The sequence below is a fragment of the Pipra filicauda genome, unplaced genomic scaffold (genome assembly GCF_003945595.2).
Source record: "Pipra filicauda isolate LSUMZ 115617 unplaced genomic scaffold, ASM394559v2 scaffold78_size3787270_pilon, whole genome shotgun sequence".
Taxonomy (NCBI): Eukaryota; Metazoa; Chordata; class Aves; order Passeriformes; family Pipridae; genus Pipra; species Pipra filicauda.
In genome coordinates, this window is record NW_024104964.1 from 96,969 (window position 1) to 122,615 (window position 25,647).

General features: G+C 58.1%; 1 protein-coding gene across 3 annotated transcripts in view; it reads left to right on the forward strand.

Annotated features, from left to right (window-relative positions):
* AGAP3 (ArfGAP with GTPase domain, ankyrin repeat and PH domain 3) overlaps positions 1-25,647 on the forward strand; it is a 109,112-nt gene that overhangs the window by 40,817 nt on the left and 42,648 nt on the right. For 2 of the 3 annotated variants that reach the window (XM_027730489.2, XM_027730488.2), the window contains exons 2-9: positions 651-709; positions 4,242-4,329; positions 4,516-4,601; positions 4,760-4,901; positions 6,241-6,375; positions 11,277-11,404; positions 17,083-17,238; positions 20,993-21,085. In XM_027730489.2, the coding sequence (XP_027586290.1) occupies positions 651-709; positions 4,242-4,329; positions 4,516-4,601; positions 4,760-4,901; positions 6,241-6,375; positions 11,277-11,404; positions 17,083-17,238; positions 20,993-21,085 (887 nt within the window). Of the gene's footprint in view, positions 1-650; positions 710-4,241; positions 4,330-4,515; positions 4,602-4,759; positions 4,902-6,240; positions 6,376-11,276; positions 11,405-17,082; positions 17,239-19,588; positions 20,636-20,992; positions 21,086-25,647 lie in introns of those variants that run through there. The other variant, XM_027730490.2, reaches the window with a different exon arrangement.

Below are 25,647 nucleotides of genomic sequence, written 5' to 3' on the forward strand. Positions count from 1 at the left end.
TCCGTTTGGGAAGTCTGTCTCATCAGCTTCTGGAGCTGGTTGGGATGTAACTGAGTGTTTCGGAGCTCTGCGGCAGGCCAGGGGTGTTTCCTGCGCCGTTCCAGCCGTGCCAAATCGCCACAGCCTCCGTAAGCCTGTTGCAGTGCGCTGCCAGTTCCATAACACGCAATAATTTGTTGTGTTTGCGTTCAGTCAGAAACATGGATGATGTGCTGCCATCAGCTCCTCACCCACCCAACCTGCGGCACGCCAAGGGCAGGGCTCGGGGCGCTGGCCTATGCCCTCGGTTCTGGGGTCCTGTGCAGCCTGTGCTCTGAAAAGGGTGTCTTCCCTTGTCCTTTGTGCCTCAGGGCAAGGGATGCTAAAGAGGTTTTTGTGCTCCTGCAGGGCAGGAGGGAGGGTCCCATCCTGTGGTGCCCGGGCTTTGCGCTGCCACGCTGCCCTCGGCTTGGCTGCTCCTCCCTGCCCAGGGCTCCGGCTGTGGAGAGACTGGGCATGGGCAGTATCAGGACCTCCTGCAGCTTCGTGTCTCTGGATAGGGTGTAAGGGAGGGAAGAGCCATAAACCTGCCTGGAGGGAGCAGGGAGAGCATGGCAAGGCCCTTGATGGCAACCGTGGTGACCTTGTGATTTCTCCTCTGTGTTTTGCAGATTCGTTTGTGAACAGCCAGGAATGGACCCTGAGTCGCTCGGTGCCTGAGCTGAAGGTGGTGAGTACTCGTGCCTCGGATACCCCTGGTTCCCCAAATCCTGTGGGATGTGGTCTCTGGTTGGGGGCTGCCTCTGCCCCCTCTGCCCCCAGCACAGCCCCTTGGGATGGGACAAGGTCAGTACTGTGGGCACTGGGGTGGCCTGGAGGGGATGTCAGGGTGGGCAGGATGCTGCGGGTGCTTCTCATTTGTGTCTGTTCTCGGAGCCCTCCATGATCTGTTCCCCTGCTCTGCTCTTGCCGCGCTCTCTGTGCCAGCCCTCAGCTCCCTGTGCAGGCTCATGGTGTGTCTCCTTCTGCCCTTTCTCCCTTTGGCCTTTTCTCCCTTCAACCTTTGCAAGATTAACTTTTTTCAATATTACTCCAAGAAACAAAAGATCAAAATTCTTTTTGCAAAGCATTCCAGCACTGTCTTGCCATAGTGTCTCTTACCTGCAGTGAAGTGAAAATCAAAACAAACTCTGAATATGCATTTGTTAGTTTGCCTGTGAAATGTGTCTTCAAAAACATTCCCGCAGCTGTTCCATGTGACGTTAAGGCTCTGGAGGCTGCAAAGCCATGCTGACAGCTAAACCATCCCAGAGCTTTTAGTTCTTCCTCAAGTGCCCTTTTCCCATGTTTTCCATGACCTCTGAGAATCTCTTGTTCCGGGGTTTCATCCGGCCAGTGCAGCTCTTCTAAAAGCCTGGAGGCCTTTCAGAGTCCTGGTTCAGAGTCACAGGATCATTTGGGTTGGAAAAGCCCTCTAAGACCAGCGAATCCACCTGGTCCCCCAGCACTGCCAAGGCCGCCACTGACCATGTCCCCAAGTGCCACATCCACAGGGCTTTGAAATCCCTCCAGGGATGGGGACTCCACCCCTGCCCTGGGCAGCTGTGCCAGGGCTGGACAGCTGTTTCAGGGAAGAAATTTCCCCAGTATCCAACCTAAACATCCCCTGGCACAACTTGAGGCTGTTTCCTCTTGTCCTGTCCCTTGTTCCCTGGGAGCAGAGCTTGATCCCCATCTGGCTCCACTGTCCTGTGGGAGGGACAGAGGACACAGAGCTGCTTGAAAACTGGAAGGGAGTGAAGCCTGGGAATGTTTCTTGTGGGAGTCAGTGTTGGGCCCTCACTGCAAGAAGGACATTGAGGGGCTGGAGCATGTCCAGGGAAGGGAACGGAGCTGGAGAAGGGACTGGAGCACCAGGGTTGGCTGAGGGAGCTGGAGGGGCTCAGCCTGGAGAAGAGGAGGCTCAGGGGGGACCTTCTCACTTGCTGCAAATCCCTGACAGGAGGGGGGAGCCAGAGGGATGGGTCGGGCACCTGCTCTGCCTCCTGGCAAGACTCGTCCCCTGGATCTCAGTGGGGACTGCATTCCCTCCTTTTCCCAACAGTCATGGAACAGAGGTCCCCACAGTGCCTACACACCTTGTTTGGCTCTGGTTGTGCCTCTCAGGGGTTCTGTTCCTCAGGACTGTCAGTTCAGGGGGAGCTGGTTTGTAGCTCCAGGTGAGCCCAAGGACAGGACAGGGCAGAGCAGCAGGATTTCAGTGAGACGCAGGTCAGGGTTTGGACTATGTGCAAACAAAGTGTAACTGCAGCCTCTGTCCCAGTTTTAGAGCTGAATGCCATCACAGTGCTTATCTCTGGCGTGGTGTGGGGCCGTCACTGCCGGGCAGCCCCGGGAGCTGCTCCATTGGCAGAAGTGGCCCCAGGGACTGGGGCCATGGCCAGCCTGGCACTGAGCCCCTGGGCTGCCTGCCTGGCACAGGGGTCTCCACAGTTTATTCTGTGGAGACCTTCTCCAGTACTCCCACCTGGAGTGCTGTGTCCAGGTCAGGGGCCCTCAACACAAGAAAGACGTTGACCTGTTGGAGTGAGTGCAGAGGAGGCCACGGAGCTGCTCCCAGGGTGGAACCCCTCTGCTTGGAGCCAGGCTGGGAGAGCTGGGGGGGGTTCACCTGGAGAAGAGAAGGCTCCAGGGAGAGCTGAGAGCCCCTTGCAGGGCCTAAAGGGGCTCCAGGAGAACTGGAGAGGGACTGGGGACAAGGGGGAATGGCTTCCCACTGCCAGAGAGTAGTATTATATGGGATATTGGGAAGAAATTCTTGGCTGTGAGGGCGGTGAGCCCAGACAAGTTGTGGCTGCCCATCCCTGGAAGGGTCCAAGGCCAGGCTGGACGGGACTTGGAGCAACCTGGACTAGTGGAAGGTGTCCCTGCCCATGTCAAGGAGTGGGACTGGATGAACTTTAAGGTCCCTTTCAACCCAAACCATTCTGTGATTCTGTGATTCCCTGTCTCTGGTTAGATCCCAGGGGCAGGGGGGGAGGGCTTGGCCTCAGGACGGGCTGTTGCTGTTGTGGGTGACGTGGGTGCAGTGTTGGTGTGGCCCTTGGGTCCATGCGGGCCCTATGCTCTGGAGACACGTGTGCAGGACAGGGAGGGCACAGCCCAGCCCGCCTTCTCCGTGTTCTCACCCGTCTGAACATGCTGTTGGGGACCGTGGTTGCTGTGGCAGCTGACAGACCTGGCAGCGGTGCCTGCGGCCCGGGCACACCCACGGGAGCACGTTGGTCCTGCTCCCTGGTCCTGCTGCGCGCCGGCTCCGTGGGCACAGGAGGAACTGGCACATGGGATGGTGTCCTGCACTCTTAGCATGGTCTGTGCCATCAGAATGCTGGCTGCTGCTGGGCTGGTGCCTCTCTGCCTCTCACCGGGAGCGTGCGGGTGGCCCAGGGCAGGACCCGGAGCAGCGGAAGCGTTCAAGCACCTGGCTGAGAGCTGGAGAACCTGCCTGGTGGTGACTCACCTGCCGAGCTCATCCCTGTGCCTGGAAAAGTTTGGCTGTGAACTTCTCTTTGGTGGCAGAGGCAGCTTTAGGGTTCCCGCTGCCCCTCACCCTACGTTTCTCAGCGTGTGAGTGCAGCTGTACAGGACCACAGAACCCCTGAGATTGGAAAAGCCCTCTAAGATCACCAAGTCCCACCATCAACCCACACCACCACCACCATGCTCACCACTAAACCATGTTCTCAAGTGCATCCACACATTTCTTGAACAATTCCAGGGGTGGGGACTCCACCCCTGCCATGGGCAGCCTGTGCCAGGGATGGACAGCCCTTTCCATGAAAATATTTTCCTGATATCCAACTTAAACCTGCCCTGGCACAACTCATTTGCTCTTGTCCCTTGTTCCCTGGGAGCAGAGCCCGACCCCCACCCAGCTCCTCCCTCCTGTCAGGGGGTTGCAGAGCCAGAAGGTCCTCCCTGAGCCTCCTTTTCTCCAGGCTGAGCCCCCCCAGCTCCCTCAGCTGCTCCTCATGAAACCTGTGCTCCAGACCCTTCACCACAAACCTGCTCCCACAACTAGTGGCTTTAAACCATCGTGAAGACACTGATGCCAGGCAGAGCTGGGCTCTCTAACCCATCCTGGGACACCCACCTCTGTTTCATGGCAAATCTGAGAGTGCTGGTGGTGCCACCTCACAAGGGTGGCCTCGTGTAGAGGGACACGTGCTGGGCACACCAGGTGACATGTGCCTCTGTTCCAGGGCATCGTGGGGAACCTGTCCAGTGGCAAGTCAGCCCTGGTGCACCGTTACCTGACCGGCACCTACGTGCAGGAGGAGTCTCCAGAGGGTAAGGTTTGGTTCCTTGGGTCCTGGGGGTGGGATGGTCCTCTCTCCTTTCCCCAGTGCTGAAGGTGACTCCCACCCCTGCACACCTCTGCCACTGCCACAGGGCTCTGCAGCTCCCCTGGCCCTCATTTGGGGTGTCCCCTGCCTGCCCCCCCTCGCTGACCAGTGGCTTTGCTCTTCTCCCAAGGTGGCCGGTTTAAGAAGGAGATCGTGGTGGATGGTCAGAGCTACTTGCTGCTGATTCGAGATGAAGGGGGCCCACCTGAACTCCAGGTAGGAGACCTGTCCCTCCCCACCTCATCCTGGGGATGCATCTGCCAAGCCTCCTCCTGGGATGCATCTGTGGGGGTGCCCTCGCTGACGGCTCCAGCCCTTGGGCTCCGGCCGCTCTCCCGGGCAGTAATCCCTGTAATCCTGCCATGTCTCTTCAGTTTGCTGCCTGGGTCGATGCTGTGGTGTTTGTCTTCAGCCTGGAGGATGAGATCAGCTTCCAGACAGTCTACAACTACTACCTGCGGCTCTGCAGCTACCGGAACACAGCGGAGGTGCCGATGGTGCTGGTGGGCACACAGGGTGAGAGCGGAGCCTGGGCTTCCCCCCACACCCTGGCCTTGGGCAGGAGCGCTGGTGATGTGTCCCTTTTGACCCCTGTGGGGTGCCAGCCCTGTGAGCACGTTGGGGGATCCTGGTCTGTGAACCCTACATGGGGCTGAGGCTCCAGCCCAGGGCCCTGAGGAGGTGATTCCTGCTCAGACCATCTCAGCTTTCCTGCAGGGAGCTGACTCGCTCCATGGAGCCACTTTCCTCATGGAAATGTCCAGATCTCCTGGTGCTGCCTCCTCCAACTCTGCCAGCAAAGGCAGGAAGGAGCCTGGGGCTGCAGAATTGTCTGTGTGACAGCAGAGAGTGGGAGCAAGGTGTGGGTGTGAGGAAGAACTGTCCTGGCAGAACCCCGTTCCTGAGCAGTGTGACCTGTTCCTGGGCAGGAAGAAGCTCTGAGGCCAGGAAGACAGGGACAGCAGTGGGGAGACACAGGGGATCTGCTCCAGACCCTGGATTGAGAGTAGAACAAAGTTGTTAAACTTTGGATATTTAAAGACTGTGGAATGAATTTTAGGACTGAGCAATCTCAGCTCAGGACAGGACCGGGGAGGCAGCACGTGCTGTGGAAGTACAGGAGTGGGGACAAATGACAGGGGGTTTGGTGGCCGTTGTTGTCACAGACATAGAACCAGGTGGGGTCCCAGCCTTGGTACAGTCACACGACCCTCTGGAGAATCTGAGGAGAAGCTCCTCACAGCGTGGTCCCAGTGCTGCTTCAGCCCCTCCTGAGAGGGTTTGTTTGCAGCCCCCGCTTGTCCTTGGCTTATCTTCAAGGAGTTGGATTCCTTTTGGGAAGGAAGTTTTTCCTAAACAGGCAAGCACTTGGCAGCCATCTGGGATACAAACTAAACCTGTATTTTAGAGCTGTCCACCAGGGCCTCAGCTGTGGGGACGTCCCCGCAGAGCCAACTTCCCCATTAACCCAGGAGGATTTCTGCCTTGGATTCTTTAACGTGTGGGGCTTGGCCACGAGCCCTAAAATAATGGAGACTGACAAATCCATTTTACTCAAGGGCTAGGACTGCCTGACCTTGCTCCCCACACCTCCCATGGGGTTCTGCCTCTGTCTGCTGAAACCTCAGTGGCTGGGTGGTTCAGGGAGTTGAATCAGGTTCATTTACAGAGATTCACCCATTTTTCTACAAATGTGGGACTCTCAGGCATTTATGGGGGGTTCCTATGGAGGTGGTTCTTCTGTGTGAAGAGAGGGAGGGAGGCCAGGAGACCTGGGAGTTGTGAACCTGTGGATAAGAGGGATCAGTGGGACACAGGTCCCTGCTCTGTAACCCCCTGTCCCTCTGGTTTGCAGATGCCATCAGTGCCACCAACCCCCGGGTCATCGATGACTCCCGGGCACGGAAGCTCTCCAATGATCTGAAGCGCTGCACGTACTACGAGACCTGTGCTACCTACGGCCTGAACGTGGAGAGGGTCTTCCAGGACGGTAACTGCAGCCGGGGCAGGGTGTCCAGGCAGGGCAGGGCAGCAGCGCAGTCCCACGAGGGGCCGAGGTCCGTCGGGCACCCGCTCGTGTGCGGTGCCGCTGCTTTGCACACACCCCTGGTGCAGGGGCAGGATGTGCTGTGTACAGGCTGTGTAAGGACACGTGTGTGGCACGTGGGTGTGCTTGAGGGGACACAGAGCGGGGCTGGGCAGGACCTTCTGCCCCTCTCGCAGGGGCTCCTCATGGGGGGATGCTCGTTCCAGAGAGCAGAGAGGTCGCAGGGACAGTTGGATCCCCACAGGGCAGTACAGCACTTCCTGAGCCTGTGAGGACTTGGGGGGCTGCAGAGAGGGGTTTGGTGGCCTTGAATGGAGGACTGGAGGAGTCACAGCAGGACCTGGAGGTGTTGGAGTAGGGGAGCAGCACCTGAACAGCGGGATGGGGCAGCTGTTCCTCATGGGAACAGTGTGGGAAAGCATTCCTGCTTAGGCTTGGAGGGTGGTCTACAAGAGCGATGCTGAGGGGGGACAGGGAACCTGCACCATCTCTTGTGAGTTTGCAGAATGCTTAAATAAACCAGGGCCCTGCCCTAAATGGGACTCTGTGTCGGGGCAAGGGGGAATGGCCTTAAACTGAGCAAGTAGGTTTAGATGAGATATCAGGAGATATCTTCTCTGTGAGGGTGGTGAGGCCCTGGCACAGGTTGCCCAGAGAAGCTGTGGCTGCCCCTGGATCCCTGGGAGTGTCCAAGGCCAGTTTGGATGGGGCTTGGAGCAACCTGGGCTAGTGAGACACATCCCTGCCCATGGCAGGGGGTGGAACAAGATGAGCTTTAAGATCCTTTCCAACCCAAAGCAGTCTGTGATTCTGTGGTTCCCTTGTTGCCCCTTTCTCCTTCTTGTCTTCTGGTAGTGCTGCTGGGTATCTGTGTTCAGCACATGAGGAAGGGGCTGTGCAGACCTGAAGGCTGGGCAGGGTCTGTGTTCATGGAAGGGTCTGTTGGAGCTAAAAGCTGGGCAGGATGGAGCTGCTTTTGGACAGGAGAGCTGTACTGGTGGTGTTTGAAGGTGGAACAGGCACATGAATTTTGAAATTCTGATGCCTGAAGGCAGGAATCCAGCTGGGGTCGTTGCAGCACAGCAAGACAGACTGAGGACAGACACGGGACTGATCCTGTCACTGGCCTCAGGTGGCTCCAAGCTGGAGCTGTGACCTTCCTTCCCCTGCCTGAGTCTGTGCCCTGCAGTATCTAAAGCTGTGGCTGAGGGTCACAGTCACAGTGGTGATTTCTTACACAGAAACATGTGGAGATGCTCCTGCTGCTGCTCTGGGACCATCTGAGTGGTCAGCCCAGAGACCCACCTTCCGAGCTGTCCCACCTGGCAGGGACCCCTCAACATCCATCAGCCTTTGCACCAGTTTGATATTCCTGGGGAAACTGGGGTGACTGTTGGGCAGATTTGTTGTGATCCTGCCTTCTTCCTCCTGAGTAATGGAGGAACGGGGGAAGGAGCAGTGTGAAGAGCTGAGGACAGTGAGCTGGAGGGGAGGATCTGCCAAACCAGTTGGGATATTTGCAGAGCAAACCTGGGGAGAGCAGCAGCATCAGGGCTGTGAGCACGGCTGATCCTGGCTCTGGAGAGCATTTGGTACTGGGTGTCACCAGATCTGCTCAGCTTGTTCGTTCCATCTGGTTCTGTTGTGCCCACTCTCTGGAGGGCAGCATAGCAGGGAGCTGCAGCTGGAAGGGCTGGGAAGGGCTGGGAAGGTGCTGCAGGATAGGAGCGGCTGTTTGTTAGGAGCTGCTCATCCTTTTCAATCTCAAGATGGAATGAATTGTGCTCTGGGGTTATTTCTCCCTCTCTTGACCCTGTAGCGCAGACAACACAACTTCAGCAGCACAATGTGGGAGGTGGACTGGGCTCTCAGTGCCAGCATTGTGTCCCAGGCAAGGTGGGAGACCTGGAGTTGCTGGCTGAGGGCTCAGGAGTGACCATCTGCAAGGTGCTGGGCTCCATCCCTGTCTGGACCCAACCATGGGCCATACATGGGGTCAGGGAGGTGGCAAGGGAGTAGGATTGTCCCTGTGAGGAGCCGTGAGGCTGAGGAGACCCAGGAGTGTGGCTACCTGCTCACACAAACCTAGTGTTGGTCTGGGCAGAGGCTGGTGCTGGGTGAAAAGGAGTGTGGGCAACTGTGATGGGAAGGTGAGGCTGTCCCTGGCAGAGGAAGTGGGAGCACCAAGTGGAAATCTGGACAGATTTGTGCTTCCATACAGGTCAGCAGGAGGAGGCACTGGATGTCAGCACTTCAAAAGGATGCAGAGAGACTGAGAAAGTTAAAGGAAAAGCTACAAAAATTAATCAAAAGCTGGAAAAAATACCTGATATGAGTTACTACAAGAGTCATCCATTCAGAAAATCAAGAAGCTCGAGAGGAGACTTGATTATAGGAGTAACTACGTACCCATCTACATGGGACGAGATCCCAGCTGGGAGACTGCAGGCTGGGACAGAGCTTGTGCTAGAAACCCCAGCCAGATGAATTCAAATTTTAAAGAGTCCTTACTGACTTTATTAATAATTTTATTCATTAGCTGTTGGGAAAAATGCACGAGGAGGTACCATATCCTGCATCTCTTGTGCTTTCTCCAAACCAGCCCGAGTCCCTCACGGGAGGACTCTTGCCGTTTGCTCCGATGGCTCGTGCCATGGTGTCCGTGCCCCTGCCGAGCGCTTTCGGAGCTCTGGAGAGAGCTCTGGGAGCTGGGAGGGGAGCAGAGGGACCCACTGTCTTGTAGGAGATTTGGGCAAAGCCCAGGTGCTCGGTACTCTCACCTTCCTGCTGTACTGCAGGACCAGAGAGCTGCTCCTGAGCACGGCTGTGTGATGGAGGGAATGGAGCAGGAGGTGAGGGCAGCGGAGCTTGACAGGTCGGCTGCAGCCATCACTGGCATCTGGGAGCTGTTCAAGGATTTCCAGGGTCCCATTCCAGATGAAGGTGACTGATGGGAAGAAATGTTTCTGGAGTGGGTAAGTAGCTCTTCCTAGTGAGCACTGTTTCAGGATCTGGTGGATCCTGGTACAGCTGGTTTGGGTCTAGTGGAATGCTGGCAGTCACAGACGGTGTGAGGACTTTGCCTCAGGTGGTGATCCAGTTTCCATCAGACCATGTCTTTATATGTCTTCTCCCGCACCAGTTGTTCATCCCAGATCCTGGCAGACCTGTCCTGGGCAGGCTCGGGAGGATGTCCACTTCCCACGGCGGAGCAGGAAGAGTTCCCTGAGCGCTGGTCTTTGCATCCAGTGCCGAGGTCACTCCCTCGCTCATGCTGTGTGGAGCGTGTGCTGCACCTCTGCTCCCAGACAGCCCTTCCCTGCCACTGTCCTGGCTCACAAGAAGCAGCTACAGACCTTTTTGAGGAGCAGGTCAATGTGCAGGTCTGGCACAACAGCTTGAGGGAGTGACCACCCTGTCCCTCAGTGTTTGTGGATGGTCCTTTCCACACGTGCCCCTGGTACTGAGTGTCAGGGATGCTCTGAGATGGAGACACTGGAGTCTCCACCTTCACCAACTGCTCAGAGGTTCTCCAAGAACGGAGTGTCCCTGGCTGTTGTGGTGCCACCACAGATCAAGCAGAAGCAGCAGAGACCCTCCTCCTCAGAACAGGTCCCAGGTATCCAGTCTGGAGCCTGGAGCTGTGTGTGGTTGTGCTGTGCCGGGTCTGGACCGAGCACATTCCAGGGTGTACCTGGTGGTGGTGAGGCTGTTGGTGTGACAGAGGCTGTGTCCAGGCAGTCAGGCTGCCAAAGGTCACCATGAGAAGGACACGTGTCAGGAGGACAAGAGTCACTTCCTCTTTGCTGGTTTCTCATGTGTCCTGGCAGAATTCCCCCTGGAGCCGCTGCTCACTGTGTGGGAACTGCACTCCTCCATCCTTCCCAAGTCCCCAGATGTCACAGTGACTGTCGTGGTGAGAGGATGGGACAGTGCTGGTGACTTCAGTATCACCAAGAGATGGCCTTGGCACGAGCAGGGATAGTGCCCCAGGCCAGGCTGTGTCCTGCAGTGTCCGGTGCCACTTCAGGACTCCCTGAGAGTGAACCTGCTCTGAAAGGTGGTCAGTGTGGTCCCCTCATGGCAGAGCCCTCGCCGAGGTGGAGGCTGGCACAGAATGTGCCTTCTGACCTCTTAGGTCTGGAGAGGTCCAGTTAAAGAGCTTACTTCTCAGGACTGCCTTTGCAGTTCGAGTGCAGAAATCTCCTGGGGTTCAGCAGATGCCAGGACAGTTGCCAGAAGCCATTGGTGTGGGGGAGCCTCAGCTCTTAGGATTTATTTTAAGGATGTTTCTGTACCAAGCAAAGGTCAGGGAGCAGAGAGCTCTTTGTCCATGTTCACCTCAGCCTCCTGTTAATTTTCTGAACACCTGGAGCCCATGAGGGTCCCAAGGGCCCAGACTGATGGAGGTGGTATTGCCTGGGCTGTTCTGTTCAGTTCCTGGCTCCTGGAGCTGCCATGAGGGGTGACTGAGAGGTGACTCTGGCTGCCCAGGGATTCTCCTGCAGCAGCCCAGGGCTTGGTGGGTCTCTGCGGTGTCCATGTGAAGTCACTGCTCTGCATGACACCCAAGAGGGCAAGTGGCCTCTGGGGACTCGGCCTGGGCAGCACAGGCAGCCTTCCATGCACCTGTCCCTGTGGATGGCAGGGATCCTGTGTGGCAGCAGGATTGCAGGTTGGATGTTCTACAGAATCCTCCCTGTGAGTACAGGGGGCACAGTTTGACCACAGGTGTTGGCCTCAGTCAGGGGAGGGGCCTGGGTCTCCCTGAAGCCCTCCAGAAATACGTGGGTAGAGAAAGCTGCTTTCTGGACTCTGACCCTGTCCTTTTCTCCCTTTTCCAGTGGCTCAGAAGGTGGTGGCTCTCCGGAAGAAGCATCAGCTGTCCATCGGCCCCTGCAAGTCCCTGCCCAACTCACCCAGCCATTCGTCTGTCTCCGCAGCCTCCATTCCTTCTGTCCACATCAACCAGGTGGGGAACAGGGGCAGGGACAGCCAGGGACCCCTCGTGCTCTGCACACCCCTCAGCTCACTCAGTACCCCACACGTTCAGCTTTAGGCTCATGCTGCTGCCCTGGGATGGCTCTTGGGAAGAGCAAAGTGGTGTCACCCTGGTCTTTCTGTTCAGAGCCTTGAGAGATTGTGGCTGCCCCATCCCTGGAAGTGTTCGAGATCAGGTTGGACAGGGCTTGGAGCAACCTGGTCTAGTGTAGGTGACCCTGCCCATCACAGGGATGGAACTGCATGGGCTTTAAGGTCCCTTCCAATTCAAACCATTCCATGATTCTGTGATTCTGTGATGGTTTGCCCCTTCCCTGAGGTCAGGTTTCGTGTCTATATCTTTGGGTCTGGCTCATGGTCCCCAGACCGTGTTGTGCTTCTACAGGCACACAGCAAAGCTGTGAGGAGTCTTCAGGGAGCTTCCTGGACAGCAAAAGGGATCTGTGAGAGGGTCTTGCTCTGGCTGCCCCGACCAGGCAGGCACAGCTGCCCATGGTCCTGTTGCCCCCAGACTCAGGAAGCAGATGGTCTTGATGCAGATGGCTTGTGAGGGGATGTACCTGTGGAGAGGCTGTCAAGGGACAGCACGTGTAGCTGGTGAGTTTTTCACAAGGGGATTGGCTTTGAAGCTCCAGGTGTATTGGAAACTTCCAGCCCTCGGAGGACTCCTGGTCCTCCAATGTGGGACCCTGTCCCTGCACAGACCTGAGACGTGTCTGCAGCCACTGCCTGGACCCTTACGTGAGGAATTTTCAAATACCCCCATGAAGTTTATACCTGGCTGTAGAGGCTTCTAAAGCTGGACTGCAAGTAGGCAGATGCAGGTTTTTGCAGAGACCTGTGCCAGCTTCCAGGTGCTCTGGGTCACCTGGATGCCAGCAAGTTCAGGTGAAGCCTGTGGGCAGTTGAATGGGCTGCTGGGAGAGGTTGCAAAGCCAGATTCTGTCAGAACTTGCTCATGTCCAGGGAACTGGAGACAAATTTAAGGGGAGACATTCAGGGTGGAGAACAAAGGAAAACACAGATTTAAGTGTATCTGGTAATCTGAGGGTTTTCTTAGCACACAAGTTGTGGGCAGTCAGAGCCTAGTTGGGAAGGAGAGGTCACCTGTGCTGGAAGGGGAGCAGGGGGCCCCCTTCCTTGGGGGGAGGTGGACACTTGCTTAGTGTTGTCTTCCCTGTCTGATACCAGAGCCACTCTATTCCTCCTTAGGAGTGTGTTTTTCCCTGAGTAGGCTGCTTCTCTGGGGCCTGAGAGCGTTCCCTTCCCCCAGATTGTCCTTTTTCCTTCCACCAGGAGCTGCCCATGGGGTCTGCTTCCCTGCAGAGCTTTGTGCCCAGAGAGATGAGGGTGCCATTGGAGGTGGGAAGGATGTTCTGCTCTGGGCCTGGTCTCCTGGCCCAGGCTGCAGGCACAGCTCTATCCTCTGGAGCTGCTGGTGGAGAAGGTACTTCTCTGGGAATGAGAGCAAGGTGTCACCACAAAGGGCTGCTTATGGCAGGCAGGAGCTGTGAGCCAGCCTTGCCCCTCCGCTTGTCCTGGGCATGTCTCTTCTGGAAGTAGCTTTATGCTACGGGCTGAGCTGAACTGGCGTTTTTGGAAATGGCCACTGCTTGTCTGCTCTGTCAGTCGGGCCAGTCCAGCACCACTACTGGGAGAGGAGGGACCCCAGAGGACCCTGGTGATTTTGTCACCTGTCTGTCCAAAGGGCTTCTTTCTCCTGGGACAGCAGTGCTGTGGAGGTGTCCTTGCACAGTGGATGATCCTCTTGGGAACCAGCCAAAGGCCCTGGTTTCATTTCTGCCTTTGGGAGTCTGGGATTTTTTGCTTTTATTCTGCAGCAGTGCCCAGTGCCTGGAGGACACTGCTCCATCCATGGGGAGGGGAAGGGAGCTGCAAGAGCAGGTCAGCCCTGGTCAGTGTTTTCCAGCAGCTCTCACGAGTCACCAGAAGTGCATGGTGGGTCCTGATCCTGAGTTCCGTGTTCAGCATCTCCCTGGTCCTCTGGTGTGGCAGGAGCCAGGGCCGGCCCTGGAGTCCTGTGCTCCCTCAGGGACACAGGTCTGTCCCTCAGGCCTTCCTAGCAGCTTGTGGGGTGTGGGCCTGCACCCGTTGGAGCAGGCTCCTTGGATCCCCTGGAGCCCTGCAGCCCCAGGGAAAGCTCTTGCTGCTGCCTTGGGCTCTTCTCTCCCTGTCCTGCCCACACCTGTCACTGGGCGAGCAGGTCGGATGGGTTTGGGAGTCCCATTCCTCACTTGGCCCTGACTCCCACCCTGCTCCTTCCTGGCAGCTCCTGGCCCTCGCCTGCAGGGAGGGGGTGGGAGTTTCTCGGACCAGTAGCTGCTTGCAGCACCTGCTGAGTTGTTCCACCTGATTTCCTCACTGTTGCTGCCCTGTTCTCGGTCCTTCTTCAGGGCCCCTGGGATGCCTTTGGGAGTTCCCCAGGCAGTGGGTGAGTCACCGTTGCGTTCACTGCGGGATGGGAGTTTGTCTTTCTGCCAGGGAACTGGTTCCCAGCAGCTGGCAGGAGGTAAGGCAGGTACCTCACGTGGGTACCTGGCAGGGCAGTGGGCGCTCCCCTGGGCCTCAGGAGCTGCTGCCGTGCCCACTGCGCTCTGGCTGCCCGGTGCCACGGCTTCGCTCCCATGGCCTCGCTCTGCCTCCCTGCACGGGCTCTTTGGGGGCACTGGGAAGGCCTTCACCCAGACTTCAGTGAGAGAGCACATGAAAGAGGAGGAAAATTAAAGTTTGCAAGTGAAATGAAGCCCCGGGGACAGCTGACCTGAGCTGTTAACAGCGCTCCCCGGCCTGCCATGGCACGTTCCGGCAGAGCTCCGGAGCTGCAGCAGAGGGTGTTGGCATTTCCTCAGGGAAACCCGTATCCCACTGCGTGCTTGGCTCGTGGTGCCCCATTCAGGGTTTGTACACTCCTCTGTCTTCCCTCTTCCTGCAGATGCCAAGTCAGTGTTTGCTGTTTGTTTGCACTCTTCTACTCAGAGCCCTTCCCAAATCTCTGTGTTCCGCCTCAGGCCTTGTTACGCCAGGAATTGCAGCCCCTTGACTCCAGCTGTGTTCTGCCCTGCCCAGGCACCCCGTGGCAATGTTGATGCTCTTCCACCCGTTATGCATTAACGGGAAGGATCTGTCCCAGACGTGTTTTACCAGATTTCCAGCTCCCACTGTGTTCTCAGATTCTGATGGTGACCACAGGTAGTTGTTCAGGTCCATCAGCAAAGTACCTGCCAGGAGCAGACACTGGGTACGTGCCCAGACCTGTCGTCTTGACAGGGTTCTCCCACATCCCTGCAATTTGTCCTGGATCCCTGGATCCCACTGAAGTTCTGGAGTTCCCTGCTCCAGCAGTGTGGTGGCTCAGGATTGCCTGTCTGAGCTGCTCTCTGTGTTTGGGGGAATTTCTCCTCTGCCCCCAAACTCACGGGATCAGCTCTCCCGCTTGCCTTCACAGTGTGGTGCAAACCATCCTCCAGCCCCAAAGCCCTTCCTGAGGCTTGGCTGGCTGTGGTACACTGGAGGCTCAAAGGCCAGTGCCCTTTACTGCCCAGGGACAGTAACCTTGGCTCCAGCACCAGGCAGACTGGGGCTAAGGAAAGTTATTCAAGCCAGGCAGAAATTACACACAAGGTTACAGGGACTATGTATAATATAAACCAGGATTTAGCAAGATTTGTTCCTTGGAGCTTTAGTGTCCATCACCTACATCCACAGGGTTTGTCCCAGCTGCTCTGGCAGGAGCTCAGACACTACATCCTCTGCTGAACTGGGTCCTCCCCACAGTGACAGCATCATGAATGTGCTGCCAAGGTCCCTGAGAGGCACCAAGCGTAGCCAGGAGCCAGCCTTGGAGGGGTCCAGGGCTCTGGGCAGCTGTGCCTGGCTAACTGGTCCACATGGCACGTTCTCTGTGCTGCAGCATCTGCCTTCTCTTCCCTCATACTTGGAGTATTTCTCTTTCTTTGACCTGGTTCACACAGGTCAAACACTGACTGCACACATGTTGTTATGCCTGATCCAAAACTTGAGCTATCTCAGTAAATCCTCTCCCTCTCATTGGTCCTGGGTCTCTGCAACTCTTCCTTCATCGCAGCACCTGCAGAACTCCTGTGAGTGTTGGGCCCGTGGTTCACAGGAGCTCTGTCTGTTGAAGGCTCTGGCAAGAAGTCACTGGCAGGAGAGGCCTTCTCTTAAGAGAGGAAAGTTCTCTTGTGTGTCCTCTCCCATTTCCCTTGTCAAAGATGAGAGGATCCACGGCTTGGGTGAAGGTTGTACCTCTCTCTGGGGCTGGGCTGTGTCTGTGGTGCTGCCTGGGCCATCGATGCTGCCACTCTGGGAGTGTGGGAGCTGGGAGGAGTGGGCTACCCCTGCTGGGGTGCCAGAGCTCTCCTGCCCTTCTAGGGGCAGCTCTTCCATGTGTTTCTGAAATCCTGTTCCAGAGCTGCCAGGGAGCTCGGGCTGCCGTGTGCTGTGTTGTAGTGAGACATCCTGTCCTGCAGATCTGAAATGCTTCTGTGCAGGTATTGCTCCTGGGACCTCCCTAAGCTCCTGTCCAGGTGGCTCCCCACAGAGCCGGCGTGGGCAGGGTGGGAGTGAGCAGCCTTGTCTGGAGGAGATGTGTTGGTGATGTGGGTGCATGGCTACTTGGTTGGGTCTTCCCCTTGCCGTGAAGTCCAGCAAGGTGTTAGTGAAGACCCACATGTTGTCCCATGTGTTCCCAGGCACAGGCCACTGCAGCCAGGCCACAGTGGTCTGCAGGCGTGGGAGGTGTGTGCCAGTCTCGGGGTCTGCTTGGATAAACCTCCAAAGCAGTTGCAGGGATGGGTTTCACACAGACGGTGAGCTTGGGGTGTGGCACCCCCTGCTTCAGGACACTGGAAGGGCGAAGGCTGGAGTCCTGGGGACACACCTGGAGTCCTAGGGACACACATCCCCACTGGCATCATGGTTGTCCTCGTGTGACAGGGAAGGGGAGGCTCTGGGCTGCCTCACAGCCCAGTGTCTGATGGTCTCAATGGGGGGGAGGGCTCTCACTGTCCGAGGGGAGCGACTCTAGTCCCCTGGAATGTTCTCCCCAAATGTTCTGGGAGCACATGGAGGTGCTCCAGCCTTGCCCCTCTGCTGGGTGGGGCTGCCATGGGTCCCTGCTGCTCCTGGCTTGCTCCACACCTGTGTCTGGAAGGGCTTCAGCCTGGTCTCTCTGGCCATTTGCTGCCCTTCACTGTCAGTCTCAGAACTTGAACATTTTACTGGTGGAAAAACTAGAGCAGAAGGATGGGAAAGGCTTTCCTGAGCCCCACGGTCGGGCAGCAGCAGTGCTTGGTCTGGGACGTCTCTGCGTTGTCCAGAGAGGTTGTGGACTCCCCATCCCTGGAAGCGTTCAAGGCCAGATAGGATGGGACCTGGAGCAGTCTGGTCTAGTGGAAGATGTCCGTGCCCATGACAGGAGGGTGGAACTAAATGGTCTTTAAGGCCCCTTCCAGCCCAGTCTGTTCTGGGATTCTGTGATTCTGTGGATGTCACCCCGTCCCAGTCCTATGCTGCACTCCCTGCCCCACTGCAGGTGGGTGATGTTTCCGCGGTCGTGCCCCCAGGCAGCCTGTCTCTGTCTGACCATCCCCTCTCCTTCTGCCCCAGGCCACCAACGGTGGAGGAGCCTTCAGCGACTACTCCTCCTCTGTGCCCTCCACCCCAAGCATCAGCCAGCGGGAGCTGCGGATCGAGACCATTGCTGCCTCCAACACCCCCACCCCCATCCGCAAGCAGTCCAAGCGGCGCTCCAACATCTTCACGGTAAGCAGCACGGGGGCCTGGGACCTCTGGGGTGGGTTTTCAGGGCAGGAGAGGGGAAGGGAGCGAGTCCCGGCAGCCTGACCCTCTGGGCTGTCCTGCCCAGTGACCTGTGCAGTGCCGGCAGGAGGGCTGGATGGCGGGGACGCAGGATGTGCGTGTGTGTGGGAGGGACCTTCTGCGTGTGCAGGGACCGCGGTGCTGAGAGCTGCTTCTGTCAGGGTGTGCATGCATGGGGAGCACCTGGGAGCAGGACATTCCTTGCACATGTAGGAGTGTGCATCCGTGCACTCGTGTGTGTGTGTACAGTGTGTGTGTGAGCAAAGTCCTGCTTGTTTATGGGGGAGTGCACCTGTGCGTGCACGGCACCGGTGACTCTGCTCTTCCTCTCCATGGGGCTGTGTCCCCCGGGCGTGGCACGGAGCCCTTTGCTACTGGGAGCCCTGTTTGGTGCCAGTGGTGCTGTGTCCAGTGGTGCTATGCAGAGCCCAGCACCTGGCACGGGGCCCCACTCGCTCCAGTTCCCGAGCCCTGCGTCTGCGTGACTTGAGCAGCACACTGGGAGCTGCCACGGGCACGGAGGGAGGGGAGGCAGAGGGGAGGCAGCGAAGCCCCAGGTGGAGCAGGGTACGTTTGCAGCTCTTCCCTGTGCTGGTTGCCTTGCAGCCTGCCTCTCCACACGCTCTCACACCATGCACACACCGTCCATGCAGCGTGCACAGTCCTGCCCTCACACTCACCCTCGCTGTTAGTGCAGCCATGAGTGTCCCCTCGCTGTGAGCACACACGTGTCCCAGTCCTGTGTCCAGTGTAGGTGTAGCCTCTGTTCCCCATGTATGTGTGCGGGCTCCGGCCTCGCTCCTCTCCCCATCTCAATGTGCTTTCCAGCCACCATTCCTCAGCACACTGTATCTGCTGTCTGTGGCACCGGCCACCACAAAGTCCTTGTACCTGTTGCACCGTGTCACCCTTGTGACCAGACCACACAAATGCAGCGTCCCACGCCCCATCCCTCTCACTGCACCATTGGCATCCCAGATTCCCCACTCTTTGTGCTGGGAGTGTGCCCATCTCCCTTGGCTTCTGACATCCTGGAAGCTTCTGCGCTGATGTCCTGAATGCTCTGTGCACTCCCCCTGATTGCACCCCATGCACCCCCAGCTCTCTGTGCACGCCCCTGCCCCACGCTCACCCTGTCCCTGTGCTGTGGATGGGTGGGCTGTGCCCCCACCCCTCCGATAGCACACGCTGTCCCTCGCAGCGGGTCCCCGCTCCCAGCGCATGGTTGTTCCCTCACCGCCCTCCCGTCCGTCCGCGCTCAGCCCTGCCGTGGATCCATGTCCATGGCCGTACCTCCCGCTGTCCCCGGTGCTGAGGGACGCTCCCCCTCCCCGCCGTTCTCTCGTGCTTGCTGCTGTACCCCGTGCTCGGGTGCTCGTGCTGTGCCACCCGTCCCGCTGGCTGCGCGCCCACGGGCCAGACTCGCCGTCAGCTCGTGCTCACGCTCTCTGGAACCCCCTGCTCGCTCTTGTGGGGTGGGCACACGCTGGGGGGGAGGAGGAGGGCGGCTTGCTGTGGGGCTTGGGCTTGCGCTTGTTCACTGTGGACGCCATCATCCGTGCAGGCTCTCACTGCTCTCCCATCCCGGGCTCACGCTTGCTCACTGGGCTCGGCTGGCGCGCGCTCACTCGCCGTGGGGCTGGGGCTCACCTCACCTGCTTGCTCGTGTGCTGGTGCACATCCATGGCTCACGTTGACGTCTTCACCCATCTGGTCGTGGCAGCAGCAGCAGCTCCCGACACCTCCTCCTGCAGTGGGACAGGGCCGGGGAGGGCAGGGAAGGAAAGGGCAGGCTGTTTTCTGCCGCTACCTTTTCCCAGGCAGACAGCTCAGGTGTAGCCAGCAGCCCCGTCCCCGCAGGGTCCCCAGGTGAGCACAGGCCTCTCCGAGGTGTGGTGCTTGGCTCAGCTCCAGGAGCCACTGCAGCCCCAGTCCCGAGCCATGCCTGGCTCCTTCACTTCTCCTCTCCTCTCCTCTCCTCCTTGTCCTCTCCTCCTCCTCCTCTCTCCTGCTCTCGCTCCCCTCCCGCTCCCTTCCCACTCCCCACCGGATCACACCCCCCAGCAGGGTCTGCGTGCCCCAGAGCTCCAGGTGGAGACAGACGCTGTGCCCACCCGTGCCCCGAGGCGCCCACCTGCACTCAGCCCCTGCCCGGCCCCCGCCCCGACTGCTGCTGCCGCCGGTGCCCGCTCCGTGGCCTGTCCGTGCTGTCCGCTGGCGCCCATCGCTGACAGACTCGTGTCCGTGTTCTGAGTATAACTTGCCAAACTCTTTATTCTTTCGATATTTGCAGATATGTGCCACTGTTTCCAACTTTTCATCAACAAAAAGGCCTTTCCAACTCCTTCCAAATTAGAAGATCCAGGTGGTTACACACGGCACCTCTGTACAAATTCTCTCACTTTTCATTGCCTCTCCAGGGCCGGATAAGGGATGGGCACTGGGATTGATCTAAGATTAGAGGCTCGCCCGCCCTCCAGCCAGCATGGGTCCCCCCCTCGGAGACACGCAGGAGCCTTTTAAATCCCCCCAATGTAAAGTCTAGGAAGCGCTGAGACGGCCTGCGCCTGCACTTTAAGCTGGGACATTTCTGGGCCTGCTGGATGCTGTCTAGGCACTGCCCGTGCTCGGGGATGCCAGACGGACGACCCTCCTGGGATGGGAAGACCTGCAGACCCTCTGGGACCGGGCGACAGCCGCGCGTGGAGCTGGATGGGCCAAAAGACGCTTTGCTGCTGCCTGCGGGAGCTGCTGCAGCGCCTGCCGCTAGCGCTCCGCTCCTTCCTCCCTCCTGCACCTCTGCAGCCTGCATGGACTCCTGCTCCTCCTCCTCTTCCTCCTCGCAGCTGAGCAGCCATCTGTGTCTCTTTAGTTTTCTTCTCTTTCGATCTCTTTGTTTGGTTCTGGGCCCAAAAGCCGGTGAATCAGTGTCCCAGGCGCGCGGGGCTTGTGTCCCTTTCTGATCCAAAGCACATGGGGCGCTCCCGGACTGAGGGGGTGTGTAGGACACTCCAGAGAGACGCTGCCGCTGCCTCCTGCCATTGTTGTGATTCTGAATGTATTGGTTGTGCTCCATGCCGTGTATGACTTGGTATTTCCCTCTGTCCTAAGCACTTTGAATGAGTTCTGCTCAACAGACTGTAAATTTCATATTGTATTTATCGGAGTTTGCTCTCCCCGCGGCCCTCGGGCGCCGGCGGGTTCCACTCTCGCCGCTCTAGACGTGTGGTAGATATTTATTGTCCATGCTCTTTTGTAAGGGGCTGGTATCTCCGCCCGGTGACCTGTGCTACTTTGTATGGTGCAAGTGTGTTACCAGAATAAATCTGTTGGATTAGTAGAGGTGTGAGTTCCTTCACTGCCTGAGCCTCTCCTGCTTCCATCCATGCTCCACCTGCATCCCATGCCATTTGTGTCTGTCGCCATGTCCTGTGTGCCCCGCGGGAGGGGGGGCCGAGGTAGCCCCGCTCTGCCAGGAGGAGGACAGCTCTGCTTGCAGTGGGGGGAGAGGAGAGCTTGCCGGGGGGGCTGGGCTGGAGCGTCCCGAGTGTCCCTAGAGGGGCCGGCTGCGCCGTGCACTGGGAGAGCTGTCTGGGGGAGAGCGGAGTGTCTGGTCTGGAGCCCGCTGGGGACGGGGAGGCCGTGCCTTTGGTCTCCTGTGCCCGTCTCTAACAGACCTCTGTCTCTTCTCTTCCAGTCTCGGAAGGGCGCGGACCCGGAGCGGGACAAGAAGGTGCCGGAGTGCAAAGCGGACAGTATTGGCAGCGGGAGGGCCATTCCCATGAAGCAGGTTCGATGCTCCCCCGTGAGCAGGGTCCGGGGGTGCAGTCCGGGGCGCCTTCTCTCGGCACGAGGCACGGGAGCGCTGGGGGTCGGTGCCCCTCAGCACCGGGGGGCTGCGCACCCGCCGGGCCCGGTGGCGAGGGGGGTGCTGGGGCTGCTGGTGTGGGCCCTGTGCCGTATGTGGGTGGGGGGCGCAGGGTGGGGGCTGTGTGGGGGCTGAGGCAGGAGCTGCTGGGGGAACTGCATCGGGGGGCTGGCAGGGGCTCTGGGGGGGGCTGCAGAAGGGGCTGTTGAGGGAACTTCGGCGGGGGGCTGGTAGGGGGGCTGTGGGGGACTGCGGTGGGGGCTACTGAGGGAGCTGCGGGGTGGCTGCGGCTGCGGAGCGGTTCCAGCAGATGGCATCCACACCCCGCGCCTGCCATGGCCCCCGTGCAGCCTCACTGCTCCTGGTCTGCTCCTCTCCTGTTCCTCTCCACTCCTGCTCCTGCTCTGGCCTCACTGCCCTCCGGCAGGACAGGAGAGGGCCTCCCCTTCTCATGGGCTACTGCAAAAAGCTGCGAGCACAGTACCCACGCTGTGAACTGCTGGGAATCCAGGGGAGGCCCCGCTTGCTCTGGCAGCAGTGTGTTTGGATCCTGCCTTCTGGCTTCCACGGAAGCTCAAGCTGCCTGGAGCTGACCCGGAGCATTGCCTGCCCGTGTCCGTCGCTGGCAAGCAGCGATGGGTGATGTCCGAGTTAGCCAAGCGATGTGGATTGTCTGGATAGTTTCCACTGGGATTTCCTTGCACTATGGACAAGACGGATCCATACACTGCTTGGCAGTGCCTGGCTGTGCTCCTGCCTTGCACCTCATGCCCCCCTTGTGGATTCATTTCCCCGCCACGACCCCCACTAGCCTCTCCATGCCCCACGTGCCCCCCATGCTGCCAGGGCTGAGCTGTGCTGCACGGGGCCAGTTGTGTCTCTGCATCGTGGGAGCACTGGGCAGATGGTGTCCCTGGCAGGGAGCATGCTGGAAAGAGGGTGACACCAGGAGGGCAGCGTTGGGAGGGTTGGGTCTGGGGAGCAGTGACAGGGGAAGCAATGCCAGGGCGGGGGCTGTGTGGTCTCACACATGGGGGCTCTGCTCCCAGGGTGCCAGGAGTTGGTACAGCCCAGCAGGAAGAGGCAGCCAGCTTTCTGTGGCACAGGTGCTGTTGGTGTGCAGTGGGTCCTGGTGTGTGGTGGGTTGTTGTTGGTTTGCGGTGGGTTGTTGGTTTGCAGTGGCAGTGCCCATGTGCTCTGGTTTTGGGTCAGCCCAGCCTGGGCATCGGGGAAAGTGGTGTGCAGCTGTTCCATGGTGAGGAAGGGGAGGCTGAGAGCAGAGCAGCTGAAGCCCTCAGTGGGACCTGATGTGACTCCCTAGAACTGCCGGAGGGCTGGTCCTGGGATCCCTCCTGTGGTCTTGGGTTTCTTTTTTGAGGATCTCCCTCTACTTGGCAGGGCAGGATGTGTCCTTTGCCTGCTCCTGTGTCTCCGTGCTGCTGACAGGGCCTGGCCTTGTCTGGTCTGCCAGAGGATGCAGTGCTGTAGTGGGATTGCTGTAGGCAGGACACTGCTGTTCCCGTGTGGAACAGGGGGAGAACTGGGACCAACAGAGGCCCAGGTCTGCAAACACAGCCTGTACATCCTTTCTGGGCTTTGCAAGGAGGAGGTGCCAAACTGCTGCCTGGTTCAGGACTAAGTGGAGGGACCAGTTCATGCAGCAGCAGCTCCCCAGGAGAGCCCAGAGCAAAGTGTTCCCAGGGGAGATCCATGTCCTTGCCTGGCACCTCCCATAGCCAGAGCTTCAGGAGGTGATTTTGCAGAGATCTTGTCAGTGTTTATACAGGAACATGCAGGGGAGGAAGTGGTGTTGAACAGGTGGATACCAGCTTGTGCCAGTGGCTCTCCTTCCTCAGGCTCTGGGTTACACTGTGCTGGAGGTGCTGGCCCTGGGCAGGGCTCAGGCTGCAGAGCACCACTGTGACCTGTCTCCTGGGACACTGTGGCACCTTGAATCGCTGCCCTCCTGCTGCTGGAATTAAACAGTGGTGCTGCAGCATCTTAGGCAGGTATGAAGTTGTGTTCTTCAAGGAGAACCTGGCTGATATCCACAGCTGGGCTGTGGGGATGGGGTCTGTGGGAACATGCAGCGTGGAGAGTCCAGAGTGATGTCCCTGCTGTGGCCCTTCTCCACGAGGAGTGATGGCTTGGTACCACCAATGGGAAGAGGACCAAAGACTCAAAGGAGCTGTTGCTCTTCATCACAAAGATTCAGGACAGGGGATGGCTGCTCTGTTCCCTGGTGTGGACCTTCCTCTTCTGGTGGATCACAGAGGTCTAGTTGCTTGCTGTCTCTTTTCAGGACAGTAGGAGAGCAGGGTGTTTAGTTAGTTTTCCTCTTACACAGCCTGGTGGTCCTGCCCAGCTGTAAGAGCAGAGAAGCCAGTGGGTTTGGGGCTGTGAGTGGCAAACGTGCAGGACCTTCTGGCTGAATATGTGTCCAGTGTTCCCCTGGTGTGGGCACTACTGGGCAGCACAGCTGTGTTCGGTGCTGGGGCCACTGGCATGTCACCTTGGGAGCAGTTGAGTCCTTCTGCTTGGAAGAACGAGGCTAGTCTGTGGTTACGTTACCAGCCAGTGGCTGAAGGCAGTGGGCTGGCTGCCTGGCAGACTCCCCTGTGACTCCTGTGGCCCATGACCCCTTCCTGGGCTCTGTGGGGACAGAACAAGCACTGGGAAGCACTGGCAGCCCCATTGGCACACCAGGCCCAGGGTTTGCATGGAGCTAGGATGTGGGAAGCTGGGCTGGGTGCTGCAGAAAGGAGAAACTCTGGGGAGACTTGGCTGAGAAGGGACATGTGCTGCCATGACAGGGTGCCTAGTTTTCACTTGTCACCACCTTCTCCAGCACAGTGCCTCTGGGTGACCTGATCTGTCTCCCTTGATGCACATCTGGAAAAGATGTGTTGGGGAAACACATCTGGAAGAGAGTGTTGGGGCCCCTCAACACCTGGGACAGCACTTCTGCTCCCTCTGGGCTGCAGGGGCAACTGGTGCCTGTGCCAGGGGTGCTCTGTGCCGGGGACTCAGGATCCCTGTGCCACAGGGACACTGTGCCACAGCGTCCTTTCAGTGATGGTCCTGCAAGGCTGGAAGAGCTCCCTCATAGCTGGACGCTTGTCTCCAAGAAGTGGGTTAATTGGGCTGGGAGACGAAGCTTCCCCAGCTGTTTGTTGCCAGGAATGAACTCCTAATTGCACATCTACCAGATCTTTCTGGGAAGGCTGCATGGAGCGTGCCGGAGGCCCGGGGGTCCCTTGGCCCCTGGCCTGGCTCCGCTCGGGCCGTGCACTCCAGCAGGGCCCAGGGCGGGTGACTCCTCCTCCTTGGGAGCTGGGATCATGCTGGGAGCTTAGATTACATTTAAATTGCCATTTGCATTTTCCAATCAATACGCGACTTTACAATTAAGTTTGGTGTTAAAATTCTTAGCAAAAAGTGAGTGGAAGGGAGATTTGTGGAGTAAACGAGTCCTCTGGGGGCCATCGCCGCTCCCTGCTTCATTACGCTGCATATTGCTGCTGCTGCTTTTCGTGTGCGGCAGCGCAGCCCCGCACAGAGCCGGCCCACGGAATGCCGGGAGAGGGAACGGGAAAGGGAGAGGGTCGGGCTCTCCTGCCTTTCGGCTCTGGCTGCTCCTACCCTTCGCACGTGTGGGAAGAAACTTGTAGAAGAGTTATTTGCTCTAAGTCTTCCCGGGAGGCGCAGAGGGAGGTGGAGGAGCACAGGGGTCTGGCTGGTCTTGGAGCCGTGAGGAGCCTGGCCAGGACCGGGAGCACGAGGGACGGCCTGGACCGTGGGCAGAAACCATTGTATTGCGTTAGGTGTTTAATTACACCCTGTAGTTGCTCCTGGTTTTGGACTCCTGTGCTTCCTGGCTCACAAAAATGGGCTGCAGTGCTGGATCTTCCTTTCTAGCTCTGAGTCTGGTTGTGCTTCTTAGTGCTTCTTAGTTTGCCAAGTTCCAGGTTTGAGGCTGAATTAACTGCAGCCGAACTCTTCTCTGCAGACAGAGATTTTGGGGCAGTCTGGAAGTGTTGAATTGGGTAGTTTGTAACACCAAGGTGCATCAGGTACAAGACACATTGAGGAGAGGTAGCTGGAGCTGTTATGCAGCACGTGTGGGCAAGTCAGACTGTGGAACCAAGCTGGGTTTAAGGGATGGTTATGCTCAGAAGGGATTATTACATACCCAGAAGGGATCTTCATGGTCAGAAAGGAATTGTCATTCCTCGAAGCCATAGAATTTCACCCAGTGACTTTGAGCCAGATCTGTAACTTCACCCTGGTCTGAAGCAGATTTGTTTGAAAGATACCGAACAAATGTTGGGCACAGGTTTACCATTTATGACCACATTGTTCTCAGTCATGGATATGCTTTAAGACCTTGCACTTGACCAGTTTTCACTCCATCCATTGCTGGCTCTGGATTTTGTACAACTGGTGTTTAAGGGTGTTGCTGCTCAGTTAAAGTACTGACAGAA